Source organism: Rutilus rutilus (assembly GCF_951802725.1).
Source record: "Rutilus rutilus genome assembly, chromosome: 5".
NCBI classification, from domain to species: Eukaryota; Metazoa; Chordata; class Actinopteri; order Cypriniformes; family Leuciscidae; genus Rutilus; species Rutilus rutilus.
Window position 1 is genome coordinate 1330593 of NC_140213.1, and position 25280 is coordinate 1355872.

At 40.8% G+C, this 25280-nt stretch overlaps 4 protein-coding genes and 1 long non-coding RNA gene across 5 annotated transcripts; all 5 read right to left on the reverse strand.

Moving 5' to 3' along the window:
- Positions 1-271: 271 nt before the first annotated feature.
- On the reverse strand, positions 272-4527 carry LOC311290983 (galectin-6-like). The gene is made up of 12 exons (XM_084409795.1): positions 4445-4527; positions 3898-4096; positions 3693-3806; positions 3462-3578; positions 3133-3221; positions 2586-2784; positions 2380-2493; positions 2149-2265; positions 1914-2002; positions 1390-1588; positions 1062-1175; positions 272-505 (listed from the first exon to the last, which is right to left on the reverse strand). The coding sequence occupies exons 1-12, from the start codon at positions 4486-4488 to the stop codon at positions 497-499; spliced, it is 1404 nt and encodes a 467-aa protein (XP_084265921.1). The 5' UTR covers positions 4489-4527; the 3' UTR covers positions 272-496.
- Positions 4497-14660, reverse strand: lgals4 (galectin 4; the record flags this gene model as incomplete). Its single annotated transcript, XM_084409535.1, has 39 exons — positions 4497-4505; positions 4773-4889; positions 5013-5126; positions 5219-5417; positions 5505-5593; positions 5833-5949; positions 6073-6186; positions 6279-6477; positions 6565-6653; positions 6893-7009; positions 7133-7246; positions 7339-7537; positions 7625-7713; positions 7953-8069; positions 8193-8306; positions 8399-8597; positions 8685-8773; positions 9013-9129; positions 9253-9366; positions 9459-9657; positions 9745-9833; positions 10073-10189; positions 10313-10426; positions 10519-10717; positions 10805-10893; positions 11133-11249; positions 11373-11486; positions 11579-11777; positions 11865-11953; positions 12193-12309; positions 12433-12546; positions 12639-12837; positions 12925-13013; positions 13253-13369; positions 13493-13606; positions 13699-13897; positions 13985-14073; positions 14313-14429; positions 14553-14660. The coding sequence occupies 39 exons, from the start codon at positions 14658-14660 to the stop codon at positions 4497-4499; spliced, it is 4905 nt and encodes a 1634-aa protein (XP_084265661.1).
- A 499-nt stretch (positions 14661-15159) lies between these two features.
- LOC311290823 (uncharacterized protein) lies at positions 15160-22841 on the reverse strand (the record flags this gene model as incomplete). The annotated part of the gene is made up of 29 exons (XM_084409536.1): positions 15160-15183; positions 15373-15489; positions 15613-15726; positions 15819-16017; positions 16105-16193; positions 16433-16549; positions 16673-16786; positions 16879-17077; positions 17165-17253; positions 17493-17609; positions 17733-17846; positions 17939-18137; positions 18225-18313; positions 18553-18669; positions 18793-18906; positions 18999-19197; positions 19285-19373; positions 19613-19729; positions 19853-19966; positions 20059-20257; positions 20345-20433; positions 20673-20789; positions 20913-21026; positions 21119-21317; positions 21405-21493; positions 21733-21849; positions 21973-22086; positions 22179-22377; positions 22726-22841. The coding sequence occupies 29 exons, from the start codon at positions 22839-22841 to the stop codon at positions 15160-15162; spliced, it is 3684 nt and encodes a 1227-aa protein (XP_084265662.1).
- Positions 22842-23397: 556 nt separating this feature from the next.
- LOC311290824 (galectin-4-like) lies at positions 23398-24168 on the reverse strand (the record flags this gene model as incomplete). Its single annotated transcript, XM_084409537.1, has 3 exons — positions 23398-23430; positions 23500-23698; positions 24053-24168. 3 exons carry the CDS (start codon positions 24166-24168, stop codon positions 23398-23400), a joined length of 348 nt encoding a protein of 115 aa, XP_084265663.1.
- A 243-nt stretch (positions 24169-24411) lies between these two features.
- Positions 24412-24908, reverse strand: LOC311291090. Its single transcript, XR_014627514.1, has 3 exons — positions 24827-24908; positions 24621-24734; positions 24412-24497 (listed from the first exon to the last, which is right to left on the reverse strand). It is a non-coding gene; the product is annotated as an uncharacterized lncRNA (long non-coding RNA).
- Positions 24909-25280: the final 372 nt, after the last annotated feature.

Sequence of the window (25280 nt, forward strand, 5' to 3'; positions counted from 1 at the left end):
AGTCCCACCTTGTGGCCATTTATGTAAAACTTTCCAAGTGTCAGTTTTCAGTTGTTTTGGACACCGTGTCACTGTGTGAAACATGCAGTTAGAACGATGTTTTTATTGTTGTATAAGGTTTACTTTAAGGATGGTTTGCCAAAAGCAGTCATTGAGTTTGCATAAAAACCAACTCACATTGTCATTAGACTTCAGTTCTCTTAAAATTCAAAGAAAAACCCTGCAATAAATATAATGCATTACAGGTGTCTATATGTCCATATGGTGACAGAGCTAAAATGTGTTTCGTATTGTGACACAAAACTCGCAACATTAGAGCAGTGTGGTTTAAGAAAATCTGATTTATTTGCTTCCATTGCAATATAAGCAGTAACCTTGATTTGTGGTAATGGATCAGATTTAAATCAATGATTTACTTGATGAGTGAATATCAAGATGGGGACATGCAGGATTTTAAAATTATTCTCTTGAAATGCAGCCAGAGAAATGCTCCTGTTCACATACCCTGTAAAAACAAAGAAGGTTTATATAAGCTTCAGCTATTATATTGAATTAAATCAAACGTAACGTCAGTTCTGGTAGGTCACGTTAGTCAAGCTGGCATCAGCTGACTCTCAGCTGATCCACATCTACCTATAGGAATACGGCGCCTATCACTGTATATAAGCTCCTTCAGTATTATCAGCAGCTATCGCGTTCCCAGGAGCTGATTACCCTCCTCCCTCCCCAGCTCCTCCTCTCATCAGTCAGTTTGGCATTCTTGAATTATGTTGTACTTTAAAATCTTGAATTAATTATCTGCATACATTCGTGTTGGTTCTGTTCTGTTCACCCTAAGGAGGGTTATTGCTGCTCTTATCTAGGCTAGGCTGCATGGATGGCCAGGGAGTTCTTGCCCAGAACAGAACCATACCACCAATCATAACTGTAAGCTAATTGTCAATCGTATTTGACGATAGTGGTCCTGACAGAAATACAAGACAGATTATGCAATTCAGCATTTTTATATTTGTATTTTTAGTATATTGTATATAAAGAACAAGTGGGCTGGTATCACTCACCATGACAAAACCAAGGAAGCTGATGGTGACTTTCCCATAAATGTTGATTGTAGTAACTTTTTCCAAAGGGATGCGGTGCTTAAACATGCTGTGCTGTTGGCCTTTTATTTGTACCTGACAAACCAAAACCAGGCTTTAAGATTTAGGTAGCATTTTAATAAACATTAGCTTTGCTTCTTATGAGCATATCGTCATTTGGCAGTTGCTAAAACATTTAACATATGAGTTAGCCTAATTGTTTGTTCATGCATCGTTATATGATAATTATTTTGTATTAACTAGATGTGAGCTTTCTTTCAGGGGGCTGTGAGAATCACAAAACAAATACCTGATATCCTTCTGATTTGATGACAAAGAACATCTCAAAATCTTCTCCCTTTTTAAAGGGGTTGTCAGAGACACTTTCCTCAGCTCCCCATTTTCCTTTGGTGAAGCTGTTCATGGCCACCTTTGAACCCATTCGAGGGTTAAAATGTAAAGCAATGTCATGCTTGTCAGTAGGCCCAGTCTTGAAATTGATTGAAAACCTGCATGGAAGTTAAGATATGTTAAATGATCTGAATCTAAATAATGATTCGTCTCATCCACCTAATGAGATTGCAGAGATTAGTCTACATTGTAAGAACTACAATAGATTGCATATTATTTAATGTTTAGTGCAGGGTTGGGCCTCTCTTGCATGTTTGGTGAGGTATCAATATTATTGTAATATTGTGATGCATGGACATATATTGTGTTATGTCTTTTTATTGCAATCCGTATCTTATCGTGTGGTGTTTGGTGATACCAAACACATATTCGGTGCATATCTGAGGATTGTTTGCATACACTACTAGTGGAATTGTCAATTACCGGTCAGCATTAGTAGGAACGACTCCCTGCACGTATAAGGCCATTCCTTCTCTCAGTCCTCCTGAAATTGGGCCCACATAAGGAAGGCTCTGCAGTAAGAACAAGAAAATAGGCATCAGTCCAAATCGAATGACATGAATGTGAGTAAATTCTATAATTTTCGGGTGAACTATCACTTTAAGTGCTTGCACTTTGTTGTGCATTCAGAAGTCACTGGAATGGAACGGTCACTCACAGGGTTTTGGACTGGCTGCAAGATCTCTGACTGTATAGTGGAACGTTCCCCATGTGGGCTGCCCAAACTGATGATTTTTGACTTGACTTTAGTAACAAATGAGGATGTATTCCAGTCCTAAAGAGAGAGTGTTTTAAGAAAGCTCTTTACGTTCCAAATCATTCTTACTGGATTCCGACACAGTATCATTAATTCTGCAATATTGTATCAGCTGATGAAAAAGTAACTTACTTGTATGAAGCCAAAAAGGTTCACGGAAACATCTCCATTGATATTTAATGTTGACACTTTTTCCAGCGGTATACGGTGCTTGAATGTGTACTGCTCCTTGCCATTCACGTATATCTAATGATCCAAAAGAACACAACCTGTGTGAGGACAAGTTCCTAGATTTCTTTTAGGGGTGCACAGTAAGTTTTGTGTTTCAAAACACATACCTGATATCCTTCTGATTTGATAACAAAGAACATCTCAAAATCTTCTCCCTTTTTAAAGGGGTTGTCAGAGACACTTTCCTCAGCTCCCCATTTTCCATGGGTAAAGCTGTTCATGGCCACCTTCTGGTTCATTTGGGGGTTGAAGTGGAAAGCAGTGTCATGCTTGTCAGTAGACCCAGTCTTGAAATTTATTCTAAACCTACATGGAAGTTGAGAAGTATTAAATGAACCAAATCCAGATAATGACTCATTTCTTTACCCCAGGGGTTCTCGACTTAGACCCGCAAGATACACTTTACAGCAGAGTATAGCTCCAACCCTAAACAAACACACCTGAATAAGCTAATCACAGTCTTCAAGACTACTGGAAAGTTACAGGCAGCTCGGTATGATCAAGGTTGGAGGAAACTCCTCAAGGAAGTAGACCTCATTACCTAACCCTAAGTTGGTGCATATCTGAGGATGTGGTCTATCCCTGACTGAACTCTAGTATTGCATTCATTTTATATTTGGTTGCATACCCGAAGCCAAATAATTAATTGCTTACCGGTCAGCATTAATAGGAACAACTCCCTGCAAGTACAAGGCCATTCCTTCTCTCAGTCCTCCTGAAATTGGACCCACATAAGGAAGGCTCTGCAGTAAGAACAAGAAAATAGGCATTATCCTATATTGACTAGATTCTTCTGGCAGGTTATTAAACTCACTGAAAAGGGACATTTAGAATTTCATTGATGTTTAAAGTGGTCTCCATACTCCTGAAACTATGGTGAGACAATTTCTCTTGGGTGAAACAATTCTCATGCACTGGTGCTTATTTAAGTGTTTGACATTTTTTGTGCATTCAGAAGTCATGTAAATAGAACGGTCACTCACAGGGTTTTGGACAGGCTGCAAGATCTCTGACAGTACGGTGGAACATTCACTACGTGAGCTGCCCAAACTGATGATTTTAGACTTGACTTTAGTAACATATGAGGATGTACTCCAGTCCTAAAGAGAGAGTGTTTTAAGAAAGCTCTTTACGTTCCAAATCATTCTTACTGGATTCCGACACAGTATCATTAATTCTGCAATATTGTATCAGCTGATGAAAAAGTAACTTACTTGTATGAAGCCAAAAAGGTTCACGGAAACATCTCCATTGATATTTAATGTTGACACTTTTTCCAGCGGTATACGGTGCTTGAATGTGTACTGCTCCTTGCCATTCACGTATATCTAATGATCCAAAAGAACACAACCTGTGTGAGGACAAGTTCCTAGATTTCTTTTAGGGTGCACAGTAAGTTTTGTGTTTCAAAACACATACCTGATATCCTTCTGATTTGATAACAAAGAACATCTCAAAATCTTCTCCCTTTTTAAAGGGGTTGTCAGAGACACTTTCCTCAGCTCCCCATTTTCCATGGGTAAAGCTGTTCATGGCCACCTTCTGGTTCATTTGGGGGTTGAAGTGGAAAGCAGTGTCATGCTTGTCAGTAGACCCAGTCTTGAAATTTATTCTAAACCTACATGGAAGTTGAGAAATATTAAATGAACCAAATCCAGATAATGACTCATCTCTCTACCTCAGGGGTTCTTGACTTAGGCCTGCGAGATACACTTTACAGCAGAGTATAGCTCCAACCCTAAACAAACACACCTGAATAAGCTAATCACAGTCTTCAAGACTACTGGAAAGTTACAGGCAGCTCGGTATGATCAAGGTTGGAGGAAACTCCTCAAGGAAGTAGACCTCATTACCTAACCCTAAGTTGGTGCATATCTGAGGATGTGGTCTATCCCTGACTGAACTCTAGTATTGCATTCATTTTATATTTGGTTGCATACCCGAAGCCAAATAATTAATTGCTTACCGGTCAGCATTAATAGGAACAACTCCCTGCAAGTACAAGGCCATTCCTTCTCTCAGTCCTCCTGAAATTGGACCCACATAAGGAAGGCTCTGCAGTAAGAACAAGAAAATAGGCATTATCCTATATTGACTAGATTCTTCTGCCAGGTTTTTAAACTCAATGAAATGGGACATTTAGAATTTCATTGTTTAAAAAGTGATCATCATAATCCTGAAACTATGGTGAGACAATTTCTCTTGAGTGAAGCAGTTCTCATGCACTGTTGTTTCATTAAGTGCTTGCACTTTGTTGTGCATTCAGAAGTCACTGGAATGGAACGGTCACTCACAGGGTTTTGGACTGGCTGCAAGATCTCTGACTGTACGGTGGAACGTCCCCCATGTGAGCTGCCCAAACTGATGATTTTTGTTGTAACTTCTGTAGGAAATGAAGATGTGCTCCAGTTCTAATGAGGGAACAGAGAGAGTGTATTTAGAAAGCTCTTTACTTTTCACGTCATTCTCACTGGATTCTGACAAAGTTTCAGTAATGCTGCAATATTTCCACAGCTGCAGGAAATGTAACTTACTTGTATGAAGCCAAAAAGGTTCACGGAAACATCTCCATTGATATTTAATGCTGACACTTTTTCCAGCGGTATACGGTGCTTGAATGTGTACTGCTCCTTGCCATTCACGTATATCTGATGATCCAAAACAACACAACCTGTGTGAGGACAAGTTCCTAGATTTCTTTTAGGGGTGCGCAATGAGTTTTGTGTTTCAAAGCACATACCTGATATCCTTCGGATTTGATGACAGTGAACATCTCAAAAGCTTCTCCCTTTTTAAAGGGGTTGTCAGAGACACTTTCCGCACTTTCCCATCCTCCGTTCCTGAAACTGTTCATGGCCACATTCTGGTCCATTTGAGGGTTGAAGTGGAAAGCAATGTCATCAGTGTCAGACTGTCCCGTCTTGAAATTGATTCCAAACCTGCATTGAATTTGAAGCGTTAAAGCAAATAATTCCAAATAACAGTGATTGGTTTTGTCCAAATTATCCAGCAAAACGATTCTTTACCAGACAGCATTAGTGTGAACAACTCCCTGCAAGTACAAGGCCATTCCTTCTCTCAGTCCTCCTGAAATTGGACCCACATAAGGAAGGCTCTGCAGTAAGAACAAGAAAATAGGCATTATCCTATATTGACTAGATTCTTCTGGCAGGTTTTTAAACTCAATGAAATGGGACATTTAGAATTTCATTGTTTAAAAAGTGATCATCATAATCCTGAAACTATGGTGAGACAATTTCTCTTGAGTGAAGCAGTTCTCATGCACTGTTGTTTCATTAAGTGCTTGCACTTTGTTGTGCATTCAGAAGTCACTGGAATGGAACGGTCACTCACAGGGTTTTGGACTGGCTGCAAGATCTCTGACTGTACGGTGGAACGTCCCCCATGTGAGCTGCCCAAACTGATGATTTTTGTTGTAACTTCTGTAGGAAATGAAGATGTGCTCCAGTTCTAATGAGGGAACAGAGAGAGTGTATTTAGAAAGCTCTTTACTTTTCACGTCATTCTCACTGGATTCTGACAAAGTTTCAGTAATGCTGCAATATTTCCACAGCTGCAGGAAATGTAACTTACTTGTATGAAGCCAAAAAGGTTCACGGAAACATCTCCGTTGATATTTAATGCTGACACTTTTTCCAGCGGTATACGGTGCTTGAATGTGTACTGCTCCTTGCCATTCACGTATATCTGATGATCCAAAACAACACAACCTGTGTGAGGACAAGTTCCTAGATTTCTTTTAGGGGTGCACAATGAGTTTTGTGTTTCAAAGCACATACCTGATATCCTTCGGATTTGATGACAGTGAACATCTCAAAAGCTTCTCCCTTTTTAAAGGGGTTGTCAGAGACACTTTCCGCACTTTCCCATCCTCCGTTCCTGAAGCTGTTCATGGCCACATTCTGGTCCATTTGAGGGTTGAAGTGGAAAGCAATGTCATCAGTGTCAGACTGCCCGGTCTTGAAATTGATTCCAAACCTGCATTGAATTTGAAGCGTTAAAGCAAATAATTCCAAATAACAGTGATTGGTTTTGTCCAAATTATCCAGCAAAACGATTCTTTACCAGACAGCATTAGTGTGAACAACTCCCTGCAAGTACAAGGCCATTCCTTCTCTCAGTCCTCCTGAAATTGGACCCACATAAGGAAGGCTCTGCAGTAAGAACAAGAAAATAGGCATTATCCTATATTGACTAGATTCTTCTGGCAGGTTTTTAAACTCAATGAAATGGGACATTTAGAATTTCATTGTTTAAAAAGTGATCATCATAATCCTGAAACTATGGTGAGACAATTTCTCTTGAGTGAAGCAGTTCTCATGCACTGTTGTTTCATTAAGTGCTTGCACTTTGTTGTGCATTCAGAAGTCACTGGAATGGAACGGTCACTCACAGGGTTTTGGACTGGCTGCAAGATCTCTGACTGTACGGTGGAACGTCCCCCACGTGAGCTGCCCAAACTGATGATTTTTGTTGTAACTTCTCTAGGAAATGAAGATGTGCCCCAGTTCTAATGAGGGAATAGAGAGAGTGTATTTAGAAAGCTCTTTACTTTCCACGTCATTCTCACTGGATTCTGACAAAGTTTCAGTAATGCTGCAATATTTCCACAGCTGCAGGAAATGTAACTTACTTGTATGAAGCCAAAAAGGTTCACGGAAACATCTCCGTTGATATTTAATGCTGACACTTTTTCCAGCGGTATACGGTGCTTGAATGTGTACTGCTCCTTGCCATTCACGTATATCTGATGATCCAAAACAACACAACCTGTGTGAGGACAAGTTCCTAGATTTCTTTTAGGGGTGCGCAATGAGTTTTGTGTTTCAAAGCACATACCTGATATCCTTCGGATTTGATGACAGTGAACATCTCAAAAGCTTCTCCCTTTTTAAAGGGGTTGTCAGAGACACTTTCCGCACTTTCCCATCCCCCGTTCCTGAAACTGTTCATGGCCACATTCTGGTCCATTTGAGGTTTGAAGTGGAAAGCAATGTCATCAGTGTCAGACTGCCCCGTCTTGAAATTGATTCCAAACCTGCATTGAATTTGAAGCGTTAAAGCAAATAATTCCAAATAACAGTGATTGGTTTTGTCCAAATTATCCAGCAAAACGATTCTTTACCAGACAGCATTAGTGTGAACAACTCCCTGCAAGTACAAGGCCATTCCTTCTCTCAGTCCTCCTGAAATTGGACCCACATAAGGAAGGCTCTGCAGTAAGAACAAGAAAATAGGCATTATCCTATATTGACTAGATTCTTCTGGCAGGTTTTTAAACTCAATGAAATGGGACATTTAGAATTTCATTGTTTAAAAAGTGATCATCATAATCCTGAAACTATGGTGAGACAATTTCTCTTGAGTGAAGCAGTTCTCATGCACTGTTGTTTCATTAAGTGCTTGCACTTTGTTGTGCATTCAGAAGTCACTGGAATGGAACGGTCACTCACAGGGTTTTGGACTGGCTGCAAGATCTCTGACTGTACGGTGGAACGTCCCCCATGTGAGCTGCCCAAACTGATGATTTTTGTTGTAACTTCTGTAGGAAATGAAGATGTGCTCCAGTTCTAATGAGGGAACAGAGAGAGTGTATTTAGAAAGCTCTTTACTTTTCACGTCATTCTCACTGGATTCTGACAAAGTTTCAGTAATGCTGCAATATTTCCACAGCTGCAGGAAATGTAACTTACTTGTATGAAGCCAAAAAGGTTCACGGAAACATCTCCATTGATATTTAATGCTGACACTTTTTCCAGCGGTATACGGTGCTTGAATGTGTACTGCTCCTTGCCATTCACGTATATCTGATGATCCAAAACAACACAACCTGTGTGAGGACAAGTTCCTAGATTTCTTTTAGGGGTGTGCAATGAGTTTTGTGTTTCAAAGCACATACCTGATATCCTTCGGATTTGATGACAGTGAACATCTCAAAAGCTTCTCCCTTTTTAAAGGGGTTGTCAGAGACACTTTCCGCACTTTCCCATCCTCCGTTCCTGAAGCTGTTCATGGCCACATTCTGGTCCATTTGAGGTTTGAAGTGGAAAGCAATGTCATCAGTGTCAGACTGCCCGGTCTTGAAATTGATTCCAAACCTGCATTGAATTTGAAGCGTTAAAGCAAATAATTCCAAATAACAGTGATTGGTTTTGTCCAAATTATCCAGCAAAACGATTCTTTACCAGACAGCATTAGTGTGAACAACTCCCTGCAAGTACAAGGCCATTCCTTCTCTCAGTCCTCCTGAAATTGGACCCACATAAGGAAGGCTCTGCAGTAAGAACAAGAAAATAGGCATTATCCTATATTGACTAGATTCTTCTGGCAGGTTTTTAAACTCAATGAAATGGGACATTTAGAATTTCATTGTTTAAAAAGTGATCATCATAATCCTGAAACTATGGTGAGACAATTTCTCTTGAGTGAAGCAGTTCTCATGCACTGTTGTTTCATTAAGTGCTTGCACTTTGTTGTGCATTCAGAAGTCACTGGAATGGAACGGTCACTCACAGGGTTTTGGACTGGCTGCAAGATCTCTGACTGTACGGTGGAACGTCCCCCACGTGAGCTGCCCAAACTGATGATTTTTGTTGTAACTTCTGTAGGAAATGAAGATGTGCTCCAGTTCTAATGAGGGAATAGAGAGAGTGTATTTAGAAAGCTCTTTACTTTCCACGTCATTCTCACTGGATTCTGACAAAGTTTCAGTAATGCTGCAATATTTCCACAGCTGCAGGAAATGTAACTTACTTGTATGAAGCCAAAAAGGTTCACGGAAACATCTCCGTTGATATTTAATGCTGACACTTTTTCCAGCGGTATACGGTGCTTGAATGTGTACTGCTCCTTGCCATTCACGTATATCTGATGATCCAAAACAACACAACCTGTGTGAGGACAAGTTCCTAGATTTCTTTTAGGGGTGCGCAATGAGTTTTGTGTTTCAAAGCACATACCTGATATCCTTCGGATTTGATGACAGTGAACATCTCAAAAGCTTCTCCCTTTTTAAAGGGGTTGTCAGAGACACTTTCCGCACTTTCCCATCCTCCGTTCCTGAAACTGTTCATGGCCACATTCTGGTCCATTTGAGGGTTGAAGTGGAAAGCAATGTCATCAGTGTCAGACTGCCCCGTCTTGAAATTGATTCCAAACCTGCATTGAATTTGAAGCGTTAAAGCAAATAATTCCAAATAACAGTGATTGGTTTTGTCCAAATTATCCAGCAAAACGATTCTTTACCAGACAGCATTAGTGTGAACAACTCCCTGCAAGTACAAGGCCATTCCTTCTCTCAGTCCTCCTGAAATTGGACCCACATAAGGAAGGCTCTGCAGTAAGAACAAGAAAATAGGCATTATCCTATATTGACTAGATTCTTCTGGCAGGTTTTTAAACTCAATGAAATGGGACATTTAGAATTTCATTGTTTAAAAAGTGATCATCATAATCCTGAAACTATGGTGAGACAATTTCTCTTGAGTGAAGCAGTTCTCATGCACTGTTGTTTCATTAAGTGCTTGCACTTTGTTGTGCATTCAGAAGTCACTGGAATGGAACGGTCACTCACAGGGTTTTGGACTGGCTGCAAGATCTCTGACTGTACGGTGGAACGTCCCCCATGTGAGCTGCCCAAACTGATGATTTTTGTTGTAACTTCTGTAGGAAATGAAGATGTGCTCCAGTTCTAATGAGGGAACAGAGAGAGTGTATTTAGAAAGCTCTTTACTTTTCACGTCATTCTCACTGGATTCTGACAAAGTTTCAGTAATGCTGCAATATTTCCACAGCTGCAGGAAATGTAACTTACTTGTATGAAGCCAAAAAGGTTCACGGAAACATCTCCGTTGATATTTAATGCTGACACTTTTTCCAGCGGTATACGGTGCTTGAATGTGTACTGCTCCTTGCCATTCACGTATATCTGATGATCCAAAACAACACAACCTGTGTGAGGACAAGTTCCTAGATTTCTTTTAGGGGTGCGCAATGAGTTTTGTGTTTCAAAGCACATACCTGATATCCTTCGGATTTGATGACAGTGAACATCTCAAAAGCTTCTCCCTTTTTAAAGGGGTTGTCAGAGACACTTTCCGCACTTTCCCATCCCCCGTTCCTGAAACTGTTCATGGCCACATTCTGGTCCATTTGAGGTTTGAAGTGGAAAGCAATGTCATCAGTGTCAGACTGCCCCGTCTTGAAATTGATTCCAAACCTGCATTGAATTTGAAGCGTTAAAGCAAATAATTCCAAATAACAGTGATTGGTTTTGTCCAAATTATCCAGCAAAACGATTCTTTACCAGACAGCATTAGTGTGAACAACTCCCTGCAAGTACAAGGCCATTCCTTCTCTCAGTCCTCCTGAAATTGGACCCACATAAGGAAGGCTCTGCAGTAAGAACAAGAAAATAGGCATTATCCTATATTGACTAGATTCTTCTGGCAGGTTTTTAAACTCAATGAAATGGGACATTTAGAATTTCATTGTTTAAAAAGTGATCATCATAATCTTGAAACTATGGTGAGACAATTTCTCTTGAGTGAAGCAGTTCTCATGCACTGTTGTTTCATTTAGTACTTGCACTTTGTTGTGCATTCAGAAGTCACTGGAATGGAACGGTCACTCACAGGGTTTTGGACTGGCTGCAAGATCTCTGACTGTACGGTGGAACGTCCCCCATGTGAGCTGCCCAAACTGATGATTTTTGTTGTAACTTCTGTAGGAAATGAAGATGTGCTCCAGTTCTAATGAGGGAATAGAGAGAGTGTATTTAGAAAGCTCTTTACTTTCCACGTCATTCTCACTGGATTCTGACAAAGTTTCAGTAATGCTGCAATATTTCCACAGCTGCAGGAAATGTAACTTACTTGTATGAAGCCTAAAAGGTTCACGGAAACATCTCCGTTGATATTTAATGCTGACACTTTTTCCAGCGGTATACGGTGCTTGAATGTGTACTGCTCCTTGCCATTCACGTATATCTGATGATCCAAAACAACACAACCTGTGTGAGGACAAGTTCCTAGATTTCTTTTAGGGGTGTGCAATGAGTTTTGTGTTTCAAAGCACATACCTGATATCCTTCGGATTTGATGACAGTGAACATCTCAAAAGCTTCTCCCTTTTTAAAGGGGTTGTCAGAGACACTTTCCGCACTTTCCCATCCTCCGTTCCTGAAGCTGTTCATGGCCACATTCTGGTCCATTTGAGGGTTGAAGTGGAAAGCAATGTCATCAGTGTCAGACTGCCCGGTCTTGAAATTGATTCCAAACCTGCATTGAATTTTAAGCGTTAAAGCAAATAATTCCAAATAACAGTGATTGGTTTTGTCCAAATTATCCAGCAAAACGATTCTTTACCAGACAGCATTAGTGTGAACAACTCCCTGCAAGTACAAGGCCATTCCTTCTCTCAGTCCTCCTGAAATTGGACCCACATAAGGAAGGCTCTGCAGTAAGAACAAGAAAATAGGCATTATCCTATATTGACTAGATTCTTCTGGCAGGTTTTTAAACTCAATGAAATGGGACATTTAGAATTTCATTGTTTAAAAAGTGATCATCATAATCTTGAAACTATGGTGAGACAATTTCTCTTGAGTGAAGCAGTTCTCATGCACTGTTGTTTCATTAAGTGCTTGCACTTTGTTGTGCATTCAGAAGTCACTGGAATGGAACGGTCACTCACAGGGTTTTGGACTGGCTGCAAGATCTCTGACTGTACGGTGGAACGTCCCCCACGTGAGCTGCCCAAACTGATGATTTGTGTTGTAACTTCTGTAGGAAATGAAGATGTGCTCCAGTTCTAATGAGGGAATAGAGAGAGTGTATTTAGAAAGCTCTTTACTTTCCACGTCATTCTCACTGGATTCTGACAAAGTTTCAGTAATGCTGCAATATTTCCACAGCTGCAGGAAATGTAACTTACTTGTATGAAGCCAAAAAGGTTCACGGAAACATCTCCGTTGATATTTAATGCTGACACTTTTTCCAGCGGTATACGGTGCTTGAATGTGTACTGCTCCTTGCCATTCACGTATATCTGATGATCCAAAACAACACAACCTGTGTGAGGACAAGTTCCTAGATTTCTTTTAGGGGTGCACAATGAGTTTTGTGTTTCAAAGCACATACCTGATATCCTTCGGATTTGATGACAGTGAACATCTCAAAAGCTTCTCCCTTTTTAAAGGGGTTGTCAGAGACACTTTCCGCACTTTCCCATCCTCCGTTCCTGAAGCTGTTCATGGCCACATTCTGGTCCATTTGAGGGTTGAAGTGGAAAGCAATGTCATCAGTGTCAGACTGCCCGGTCTTGAAATTGATTCCAAACCTGCATTGAATTTGAAGCGTTAAAGCAAATAATTCCAAATAACAGTGATTGGTTTTGTCCAAATTATCCAGCAAAACGATTCTTTACCAGACAGCATTAGTGTGAACAACTCCCTGCAAGTACAAGGCCATTCCTTCTCTCAGTCCTCCTGAAATTGGACCCACATAAGGAAGGCTCTGCAGTAAGAACAAGAAAATAGGCATTATCCTATATTGACTAGATTCTTCTGGCAGGTTTTTAAACTCAATGAAATGGGACATTTAGAATTTCATTGTTTAAAAAGTGATCATCATAATCTTGAAACTATGGTGAGACAATTTCTCTTGAGTGAAGCAGTTCTCATGCACTGTTGTTTCATTAAGTGCTTGCACTTTGTTGTGCATTCAGAAGTCACTGGAATGGAACGGTCACTCACAGGGTTTTGGACTGGCTGCAAGATCTCTGACTGTACGGTGGAACGTCCCCCACGTGAGCTGCCCAAACTGATGATTTGTGTTGTAACTTCTGTAGGAAATGAAGATGTGCTCCAGTTCTAATGAGGGAATAGAGAGAGTGTATTTAGAAAGCTCTTTACTTTCCACGTCATTCTCACTGGATTCTGACAAAGTTTCAGTAATGCTGCAATATTTCCACAGCTGCAGGAAATGTAACTTACTTGTATGAAGCCAAAAAGGTTCACGGAAACATCTCCGTTGATATTTAATGCTGACACTTTTTCCAGCGGTATACGGTGCTTGAATGTGTACTGCTCCTTGCCATTCACGTATATCTGATGATCCAAAACAACACAACCTGTGTGAGGACAAGTTCCTAGATTTCTTTTAGGGGTGCACAATGAGTTTTGTGTTTCAAAGCACATACCTGATATCCTTCGGATTTGATGACAGTGAACATCTCAAAAGCTTCTCCCTTTTTAAAGGGGTTGTCAGAGACACTTTCCGCACTTTCCCATCCTCCGTTCCTGAAGCTGTTCATGGCCACATTCTGGTCCATTTGAGGGTTGAAGTGGAAAGCAATGTCATCAGTGTCAGACTGCCCGGTCTTGAAATTGATTCCAAACCTGCATTGAATTTGAAGCGTTAAAGCAAATAATTCCAAATAACAGTGATTGGTTTTGTCCAAATTATCCAGCAAAACGATTCTTTACCAGACAGCATTAGTGTGAACAACTCCCTGCAAGTACAAGGCCATTCCTTCTCTCAGTCCTCCTGAAATTGGACCCACATAAGGAAGGCTCTGCAGTAAGAACAAGAAAATAGGCATTATCCTATATTGACTAGATTCTTCTGGCAGGTTTTTAAACTCAATGAAATGGGACATTTAGAATTTCATTGTTTAAAAAGTGATCATCATAATCCTGAAACTATGGTGAGACAATTTCTCTTGAGTGAAGCAGTTCTCATGCACTGTTGTTTCATTAAGTGCTTGCACTTTGTTGTGCATTCAGAAGTCACTGGAATGGAACGGTCACTCACAGGGTTTTGGACTGGCTGCAAGATCTCTGACTGTACGGTGGAACGTCCCCCACGTGAGCTGCCCAAACTGATGATTTTTGTTGTAACTTCTCTAGGAAATGAAGATGTGCTCCAGTTCTAATGAGGGAATAGAGAGAGTGTATTTAGAAAGCTCTTTACTTTCCACGTCATTCTCACTGGATTCTGACAAAGTTTCAGTAATGCTGCAATATTTCCACAGCTGCAGGAAATGTAACTTACTTGTATGAAGCCAAAAAGGTTCACGGAAACATCTCCGTTGATATTTAATGCTGACACTTTTTCCAGCGGTATGCGGTGCTTGAATGTGTACTGCTCCTTGCCATTCATGTATATCTGATGATCCAAAACAACACAACCTGTGTGAGGACAAGTTCCTAGATTTCTTTTAGGGGTGCGCAATGAGTTTTGTGTTTCAAAGCACATACCTGATATCCTTCGGATTTGATGACAGTGAACATCTCAAAAGCTTCTCCCTTTTTAAAGGGGTTGTCAGAGACACTTTCCGCACTTTCCCATCCTCCGTTCCTGAAGCTGTTCATGGCCACATTCTGGTCCATTTGAGGGTTGAAGTGGAAAGCAATGTCATCAGTGTCAGACTGCCCGGTCTTGAAATTGATTCCAAACCTGCATTGAATTTGAAGCGTTAAAGCAAATAATTCCAAATAACAGTGATTGGTTTTGTCCAAATTATCCAGCAAAACGATTCTTTACCAGACAGCATTAGTGTGAACAACTCCCTGCAAGTACAAGGCCATTCCTTCTCTCAGTCCTCCTGAAATTGGACCCACATAAGGAAGGCTCTGCAGTAAGAACAAGAAAATAGGCATTATCCTATATTGACTAGATTCTTCTGGCAGGTTTTTAAACTCAATGAAATGGGACATTTAAAATTTCATTGTTTAAAAAGTGATCATCATAATCCTGAAACTATGGTGAGACAATTTCTCTTGAGTGAAGCAGTTCTCATGCACTGTTGTTTCATTAAGTGCTTGCACTTTGTTGTGCATTCAGAAGTCACTGGAATGGAACGGTCACTCACAGGGTTTTGGACTGGCTGCAAGATCTCTGACTGTACGGTGGAACGTCCCCCATGTGAGCTGCCCAAACTGATGATTTTTGTTGTAACTTCTGTAGGAAATGAAGATGTGCTCCAGTTCTAATGAGGGAACAGAGAGAGTGTATTTAGAAAGCTCTTTACTTTTCACGTCATTCTCACTGGATTCTGACAAAGTTTCAGTAATGCTGCAATATTTCCACAGCTGCAGGAAATGTAACTTACTTGTATGAAGCCAAAAAGGTTCACGGAAACATCTCCATTGATATTTAATGCTGACACTTTTTCCAGCGGTATACGGTGCTTGAATGTGTACTGCTCCTTGCCATTCACGTATATCTGATGATCCAAAACAACACAACCTGTGTGAGGACAAGTTCCTAGATTTCTTTTAGGGGTGCGCAATGAGTTTTGTGTTTCAAAGCACATACCTGATATCCTTCGGATTTGATGACAGTGAACATCTCAAAAGCTTCTCCCTTTTTAAAGGGGTTGTCAGAGACACTTTCCGCACTTTCCCATCCCCCGTTCCTGAAACTGTTCATGGCCACATTCTGGTCCATTTGAGGTTTGAAGTGGAAAGCAATGTCATCAGTGTCAGACTGCCCCGTCTTGAAATTGATTCCAAACCTGCATTGAATTTGAAGCGTTAAAGCAAATAATTCCAAATAACAGTGATTGGTTTTGTCCAAATTATCCAGCAAAACGATTCTTTACCAGACAGCATTAGTGTGAACAACTCCCTGCAAGTACAAGGCCATTCCTTCTCTCAGTCCTCCTAAAATTGGACCCACATAAGGAAGGCTCTGCAGTAAGAACAAGAAAATAGGCATTATCCTATATTGACTAGATTCTTCTGGCAGGTTTTTAAACTCAATGAAATGGGACATTTAGAATTTCATTGTTTAAAAAGTGATCATCATAATCCTGAAACTATGGTGAGACAATTTCTCTTGAGTGAAGCAGTTCTCATGCACTGTTGTTTCATTAAGTGCTTGCACTTTGTTGTGCATTCAGAAGTCACTGGAATGGAACGGTCACTCACAGGGTTTTGGACTGGCTGCAAGATCTCTGACTGTACGGTGGAACGTCCCCCATGTGAGCTGCCCAAACTGATGATTTTTGTTGTAACTTCTGTAGGAAATGAAGATGTGCTCCAGTTCTAATGAGGGAACAGAGAGAGTGTATTTAGAAAGCTCTTTACTTTTCACGTCATTCTCACTGGATTCTGACAAAGTTTCAGTAATGCTGCAATATTTCCACAGCTGCAGGAAATGTAACTTACTTGTATGAAGCCAAAAAGGTTCACGGAAACATCTCCATTGATATTTAATGCTGACACTTTTTCCAGCGGTATACGGTGCTTGAATGTGTACTGCTCCTTGCCATTCACGTATATCTGATGATCCAAAACAACACAACCTGTGTGAGGACAAGTTCCTAGATTTCTTTTAGGGGTGTGCAATGAGTTTTGTGTTTCAAAGCACATACCTGATATCCTTCGGATTTGATGACAGTGAACATCTCAAAAGCTTCTCCCTTTTTAAAGGGGTTGTCAGAGACACTTTCCGCACTTTCCCATCCTCCGTTCCTGAAGCTGTTCATGGCCACATTCTGGTCCATTTGAGGTTTGAAGTGGAAAGCAATGTCATCAGTGTCAGACTGCCCGGTCTTGAAATTGATTCCAAACCTGCATTGAATTTGAAGCGTTAAAGCAAATAATTCCAAATAACAGTGATTGGTTTTGTCCAAATTATCCAGCAAAACGATTCTTTACCAGACAGCATTAGTGTGAACAACTCCCTGCAAGTACAAGGCCATTCCTTCTCTCAGTCCTCCTGAAATTGGACCCACATAAGGAAGGCTCTGCAGTAAGAACAAGAAAATAGGCATTATCCTATATTGACTAGATTCTTCTGGCAGGTTTTTAAACTCAATGAAATGGGACATTTAGAATTTCATTGTTTAAAAAGTGATCATCATAATCCTGAAACTATGGTGAGACAATTTCTCTTGAGTGAAGCAGTTCTCATGCACTGTTGTTTCATTAAGTGCTTGCACTTTGTTGTGCATTCAGAAGTCACTGGAATGGAACGGTCACTCACAGGGTTTTGGACTGGCTGCAAGATCTCTGACTGTACGGTGGAACGTCCCCCACGTGAGCTGCCCAAACTGATGATTTTTGTTGTAACTTCTGTAGGAAATGAAGATGTGCTCCAGTTCTAATGAGGGAATAGAGAGAGTGTATTTAGAAAGCTCTTTACTTTCCACGTCATTCTCACTGGATTCTGACAAAGTTTCAGTAATGCTGCAATATTTCCACAGCTGCAGGAAATGTAACTTACTTGTATGAAGCCAAAAAGGTTCACGGAAACATCTCCATTGATATTTAATGCTGACACTTTTTCCAGCGGTATACGGTGCTTGAATGTGTACTGCTCCTTGCCATTCACGTATATCTGATGATCCAAAACAACACAACCTGTGTGAGGACAAGTTCCTAGATTTCTTTTAGGGGTGCGCAATGAGTTTTGTGTTTCAAAGCACATACCTGATATCCTTCGGATTTGATGACAGTGAACATCTCAAAAGCTTCTCCCTTTTTAAAGGGGTTGTCAGAGACACTTTCCGCACTTTCCCATCCTCCGTTCCTGAAACTGTTCATGGCCACATTCTGGTCCATTTGAGGGTTGAAGTGGAAAGCAATGTCATCAGTGTCAGACTGCCCCGTCTTGAAATTGATTCCAAACCTGCATTGAATTTGAAGCGTTAAAGCAAATAATTCCAAATAACAGTGATTGGTTTTGTCCAAATTATCCAGCAAAACGATTCTTTACCAGACAGCATTAGTGTGAACAACTCCCTGCAAGTACAAGGCCATTCCTTCTCTCAGTCCTCCTGAAATTGGACCCACATAAGGAAGGCTCTGCAGTAAGAACAAGAAAATAGGCATTATCCTATATTGACTAGATTCTTCTGGCAGGTTTGTAAACTCAATGAAATGGGACATTTAGAATTTCATTGTTTAAAAAGTGATCATCATAATCCTGAAACTATGGTGAGACAATTTCTCTTGAGTGAAGCAGTTCTCATGCACTGTTGTTTCATTAAGTGCTTGCACTTTGTTGTGCATTCAGAAGTCACTGGAATGGAACGGTCACTCACAGGGTTTTGGACTGGCTGCAAGATCTCTGACTGTACGGTGGAACGTCCCCCATGTGAGCTGCCCAAACTGATGATTTTTGTTGTAACTTCTGTAGGAAATGAAGATGTGCTCCAGTTCTAATGAGGGAACAGAGAGAGTGTATTTAGAAAGCTCTTTACTTTCCACGTCATTCTCACTGGATTCTGACAAAGTTTCAGTAATGCTGCAATATTTCCACAGCTGCAGGAAATGTAACTTACTTGTATGAAGCCTAAAAGGTTCACGGAAACATCTCCGTTGATATTTAATGCTGACACTTTTTCCAGCGGTATACGGTGCTTGAATGTGTACTGCTCCTTGCCATTCACGTATATCTGATGATCCAAAACAACACAACCTGTGTGAGGACAAGTTCCTAGATTTCTTTTAGGGGTGTGCAATGAGTTTTGTGTTTCAAAGCACATACCTGATATCCTTCGGATTTGATGACAGTGAACATCTCAAAAGCTTCTCCCTTTTTAAAGGGGTTGTCAGAGACACTTTCCGCACTTTCCCATCCTCCGTTCCTGAAGCTGTTCATGGCCACATTCTGGTCCATTTGAGGGTTGAAGTGGAAAGCAATGTCATCAGTGTCAGACTGCCCCGTCTTGAAATTGATTCCAAACCTGCATTGAATTTGAAGCGTTAAAGCAAATAATTCCAAATAACAGTGATTGGTTTTGTCCAAATTATCCAGCAAAACGATTCTTTACCAGACAGCATTAGTGTGAACAACTCCCTGCAAGTACAAGGCCATTCCTTCTCTCAGTCCTCCTGAAATTGGACCCACATAAGGAAGGCTCTGCAGTAAGAACAAGAAAATAGGCATTATCCTATACTGACTAGATTCTTCTGGCAGGTTTTTAAACTCAATGAAATGGGACATTTAGAATTTCACTGTTTAAAAAGTGATCATCATAATCCTGAAACTATGGGGAGACAATTTCTCTTGAGTGAAGCAGTTCTCATGCACTGTTGTTTCATTAAGTGCTTGCACTTTGTTGTGCATTCAGAAGTCACTGGAATGGAAAGGTCACTCACAGGGTTTTGGACTGGCTGCAAGATCTCTGACTGTACGGTGGAACGTCCCCCACGTGAGCTGCCCAAACTGATGATTTTTGTTGTAACTTCTGTAGGAAATGAAGATGTGCTCCAGTTCTAATGAGGGAACAGAGAGAGTGTATTTAGAAAGCTCTTTACTTTCCACGTCATTCTCACTGGATTCTGACAAAGTTTCAGTAATGCTGCAATATTTCCACAGCTGCAGGAAATGTAACTTACTTGTATGAAGCCTAAAAGGTTCACGGAAACATCTCCGTTGATATTTAATGCTGACACTTTTTCCAGCGGTATACGGTGCTTGAATGTGTACTGCTCCTTGCCATTCACGTATATCTGATGATCCAAAACAACACAACCTGTGTGAGGACAAGTTCCTAGATTTCTTTTAGGGGTGCGCAATGAGTTTTGTGTTTCAAAGCACATACCTGATATCCTTCGGATTTGATGACAGTGAACATCTCAAAAGCTTCTCCCTTTTTAAAGGGGTTGTCAGAGACACTTTCCGCACTTTCCCATCCTCCGTTCCTGAAGCTGTTCATGGCCACATTCTGGTCCATTTGAGGGTTGAAGTGGAAAGCAATGTCATCAGTGTCAGACTGCCCGGTCTTGAAATTGATTCCAAACCTGCATTGAATTTGAAGCGTTAAAGCAAATAATTCCAAATAACAGTGATTGGTTTTGTCCAAATTATCCAGCAAAACGATTCTTTACCAGACAGCATTAGTGTGAACAACTCCCTGCAAGTACAAGGCCATTCCTTCTCTCAGTCCTCCTGAAATTGGACCCACATAAGGAAGGCTCTGCAGTAAGAACAAGAAAATAGGCATTATCCTATATTGACTAGATTCTTCTGGCAGGTTTTTAAACTCAATGAAATGGGACATTTAGAATTTCATTGTTTAAAAAGTGATCATCATAATCCTGAAACTATGGTGAGAGAATTTCTCGTGAGTGAAGCAGTTCTCATGCACTGTTGTTTCATTAAGTGCTTGCACTTTGTTGTGCATTCAGAAGTCACTGGAGTGGAACGGTCACTCACAGGGTTTTGGACTGGCTGCAATATCTCTGACTGTACGGTGGAACGTCCCCCACGTGAGCTGCCCAAACTGATGATTTTTGTTGTAACTTCTGTAGGAAATGAAGATGTGCTCCAGTTCTAATGAGGGAACAGAGAGAGTGTATTTAGAAAGCTCTTTACTTTCCACGTCATTCTCACTGGATTCTGACAAAGTTTCAGTAATGCTGCAATATTTCCACAGCTGCAGGAAATGTAACTTACTTGTATGAAGCCTAAAAGGTTCACGGAAACATCTCCGTTGATATTTAATGCTGACACTTTTTCCAGCGGTATACGGTGCTTGAATGTGTACTGCTCCTTGCCATTCACGTATATCTGATGATCCAAAACAACACAACCTGTGTGAGGACAAGTTCCTAGATTTCTTTTAGGGGTGCGCAATGAGTTTTGTGTTTCAAAGCACATACCTGATATCCTTCGGATTTGATGACAGTGAACATCTCAAAAGCTTCTCCCTTTTTAAAGGGGTTGTCAGAGACACTTTCCGCACTTTCCCATCCTCCGTTCCTGAAGCTGTTCATGGCCACATTCTGGTCCATTTGAGGGTTGAAGTGGAAAGCAATGTCATCAGTGTCAGACTGCCCGGTCTTGAAATTGATTCCAAACCTGCATTGAATTTGAAGCGTTAAAGCAAATAATTCCAAATAACAGTGATTGGTTTTGTCCAAATTATCCAGCAAAACGATTCTTTACCAGACAGCATTAGTGTGAACAACTCCATGCAAGTACAGGGCCATTCCTTCTCTCAGTCCTCCTGAAATTGGACCCACATAAGGAAGGCTCTGCAGTAAGAACAAGAAAATAGGCATTATCCTATACTGACTAGATTCTTCTGGCAGGTTTTTAAACTCAATGAAATGGGACATTTAGAATTTCATTGTTTAAAAAGTTATCATCATAATCCTGAAACTATGGTGAGACAATTTCTCGTGAGTGAAGCAGTTCTCATGCACTGTTGTTTCATTAAGTGCTTGCACTTTGTTGTGCATTCAGAAGTCACTGGAATAGAAAGGTCACTTACAGGGTTTTGGACTGGCTGCAAGATCTCTGACTGTACGGTGGAACGTCCCCCACGTGAGCTGCCCAAACTGATGATTTTTGTTGTAACTTCTGTAGGAAATGAAGATGTGCTCCAGTTCTAATGAGGGAACAGAGAGAGTGTATTTAGAAAGCTCTTTACTTTTCAAGTCATTCTCACTGGATTCTGACAAAGTTTTAGTAATGCTGCAATATTTCCACAGCTGCAGGAAATGAAACTTACTTGTATGAAGCCAAAAAGGTTCACGGAAACATCTCCTTTGATATGTAATGCTGACACTTTTTCCAGTGGTATACGGTGCTTGAATGTGTACTGCTCCTTGCCATTCACGTATATCTGATGATCCAAAACAACACAACCTGTGTGAGGACAAGTTCCTAGATATCTTTTAGGGGTGCGCAATGAGTTTTGTGTTTCAAAGCACATACCTGATATCCTTCGGATTTGAGGACAGTGAACATCTCAAAAGCTTCTCCCTTTTTAAAGGGATTGTCAGAGACACTTTCCTCACTTCCCCATCCTCCACTGCTGACGCTGTTCATGGCCACCTTCTGGTCCATTCGAGGGTTGAAGTGGAAAGCAATGTCATCAGTGTCAGATGGCCCGGTCTTGAAATTGATTTCAAACCTGCATGGAAGTTGAGAAATGTTGAATTAACCAAATCCAGATAATGACTCATCTCTCTACCTCAGGAGTTCTCAACTCTGGCTCTCGAGATCCACTGTCCTGCAGAGTATAGCTCCAACCCTAAACAAACACTCCTTAACATGTTAATGCCAATCTTCAGGACTACTGGAAAGTTACAGGCAGGTTGGTTTGATCACGGTTGAAGGAAACTCCTCAAGGAAGTAAACCTCATTACCTAACCCTAAGTCGGTGCATATCTGAGGATGTGGTCTATCCCTGACTGAACTCTAGTACTGCATTCATTTTATATTTGGTTGCATACCCGAGGCCAAATAAATAATTGCTTACCGGTCAGCATTAATAGGAACAACTCCCTGCAAGTACAAGGCCATTCCTTCTCTCAGTCCTCCTAAAATTGGACCCACATAAGGAAGGCTCTGCAATAAGAACAAGAAAATCGGCATTATCCTATATTGACTAGATTCTTCTGGCAGGTTTTTAAAATCAATGAAATGGGACATTTAGAATTTCATTGTTTAAAAAGTGATCATCATAATCCTGAGACTATGGTGAGAAAATTTCTCTTGAGTGAAGCAGTTCTCATGCACTGTTTTTTCATTTAGTACTTGCACTTTGTTGTGCATTCAGAAGTCACTGGAATGGAAAGGTCACTCACAGGGTTTTGGACTGGCTGCAAGATCTCTGACTGTACGATGGAACGTCCCCCACGTGAGCTGCCCAAACTGATGATTTTTGTTGTAACTTCTGTAGGAAATGAAGATGTGCTCCAGTTCTAATGAGGGAACAGAGAGAGTGTATTTAGAAAGCTCTTTACTTTTCACGTCATTCTCACTGGATTCTGACAAAGTTTTAGTAATGCTGCAATATTTCCACAGCTGCAGGAAATGAAACTTACTTGTATGAAGCCAAAAAGGTTCACGGAAACATCTCCTTTGATATGTAATGCTGACACTTTTTCCAGTGGTAAACGATGCTTGAATGTGTACTGCTCCTTGCCATTCACGTATATCTGATGATCCAAAACAACACAACCTGTGTGAGGACAAGTTCCTAGATATCTTTTAGGGGTGCCCAATGAGTTTTGTGTTTCAAAGCACATACCTGATATCCTTCGGATTTGAGGACAGTGAACATCTCAAAAGCTTCTCCCTTTTTAAAGGGATTGTCAGAGACACTTTCCTCACTTCCCCATCCTCCACTGCTGAAGCTGTTCATGGCCACCTTCTGGTCCATTCGAGGGTTGAAGTGGAAAGCAATGTCATCAGTGTCAGATGGCCCGGTCTTGAAATTGATTTCAAACCTGCATGGAAGTTGAGAAATGTTGAATTAACCAAATCCAGATAATGACTCATCTCTCTACCTCAGGGGTTCCTAGTTCTCAACTCTGGCTCTCGAGATCCACTTTCCTGCAGAGTATAGCTCCAACCCTAAACAAACACACCTGAACATGTTAATCCCAATCTTCAGGACTACTGAAAGTTACAGGCAGGTTGGTTTGATCAAGGTTGGAGGAAACTCCTCAAGGAAGTAATCCTCATTACCTAACCCTAAGTCGGTGCATATCTGAGGATGTGGTCTATCCCTGACTGAACTCTAGTATTGCATTCATTTTATATTTGGTTGCATATCTGAGGCCAAATAAATAATTGCTTACCGGTCAGCATTAATAGGAACAACTCCCTGCAAGTACAAGGCCATTCCTTCTCTCAGTCCTCCTAAAATTGGACCCACATAAGGAAGGCTCTGCAATAAGAACAAGAAAGTAGGCATTATCCTGTATTGACTAGATTCTTCTGGCAGGTTTTTAAACTCAATGAAATGGGACATTTAGAATTTCATTGTTTAAAAAGTGATTATCATAATCCTGAGACTATGGTGAGACAATTTCTCTTGAGTGAAGCAGTTCTCATGCACTGTTGTTTCATTAAGTGCTTGCACTTGGTTGTGCATTCAGAAGTCACTGGAATGGAAAGGTCACTCACAGGGTTTTGGACTGGCTGCAAGATCTCTGACTGTACGGTGGAACGTCCCCCACATGAGCTGCCCAAACTGATGATTTTTGTTGCAATTTCTGTAGGAAATGAAGATGTGCTCCAGTTCTAATGAGGGAACAGAGAGAGTGTATTTAGAAAGCTCTTTACTTTTCAAGTCATTCTCACTGGATTCTGACAAAGTTTTAGTAATGCTGCAATATTTCCACAGCTGCAGGAAATGAAACTTACTTGTATGAAGCCAAAAAGGTTCACGGAAACATCTCCTTTGATATGTAATGCTGACACTTTTTCCAGTGGTATACGGTGCTTGAATGTGTACTGCTCCTTGCCATTCACGTATATCTGATGATCCAAAACAACACAACCTGTTTGAGGACAAGTTCCTAGATATCTTTTAGGGGTGCGCAATGAGTTTTGTGTTTCAAAGCACATACCTGATATCCTTCGGATTTGAGGACAGTGAACATCTCAAAAGCTTCTCCCTTTTTAAAGGGATTGTCAGAAACACTTTCCTCACTTCCCCATCCTCCACTGCTGACGCTGTTCATGGCCACCTTCTGGTCCATTCGAGGGTTGAAGTGGAAAGCAATGTCATCAGTGTCAGATGGCCCGGTCTTGAAATTGATTTCAAACCTGCATGGAAGTTGAGAAATGTTGAATTAACCAAATCCAGATAATGACTCATCTCTCTACCTCAGGAGTTCTCAACTCTGGCTCTCGAGATCCACTGTCCTGCAGAGTATAGCTCCAACCCTAAACAAACACTCCTTAACATGTTAATGCCAATCTTCAGGACTACTGGAAAGTTACAGGCAGGTTGGTTTGATCACGGTTGAAGGAAACTCCTCAAGGAAGTAAACCTCATTACCTAACCCTAAGTCGGTGCAT

What these genes read in the sequence shown, in the direction of transcription:
- LOC311290983 (XM_084409795.1), bottom strand. Translation starts at nt 4,488, where the DNA reads ATGGCCTTGTACTTGCAGGGAGTTGTTCCTATTAATGCTGACCG. An exon ending in TCAAATCAGAAGGATATCAG is followed by an intron (nt 2,494 to 2,585) that starts GTATGTGTTTTG and finishes TTGGATCATTAG; the next exon opens with ATATACGTGAATGGCAAGGA. An exon ending in ACCTTTTTGGCTTCATACAA is followed by an intron (nt 2,266 to 2,379) that starts GTAAGTTACTTT and finishes CTCTCTCTTTAG; the next exon opens with GACTGGAATACATCCTCATT.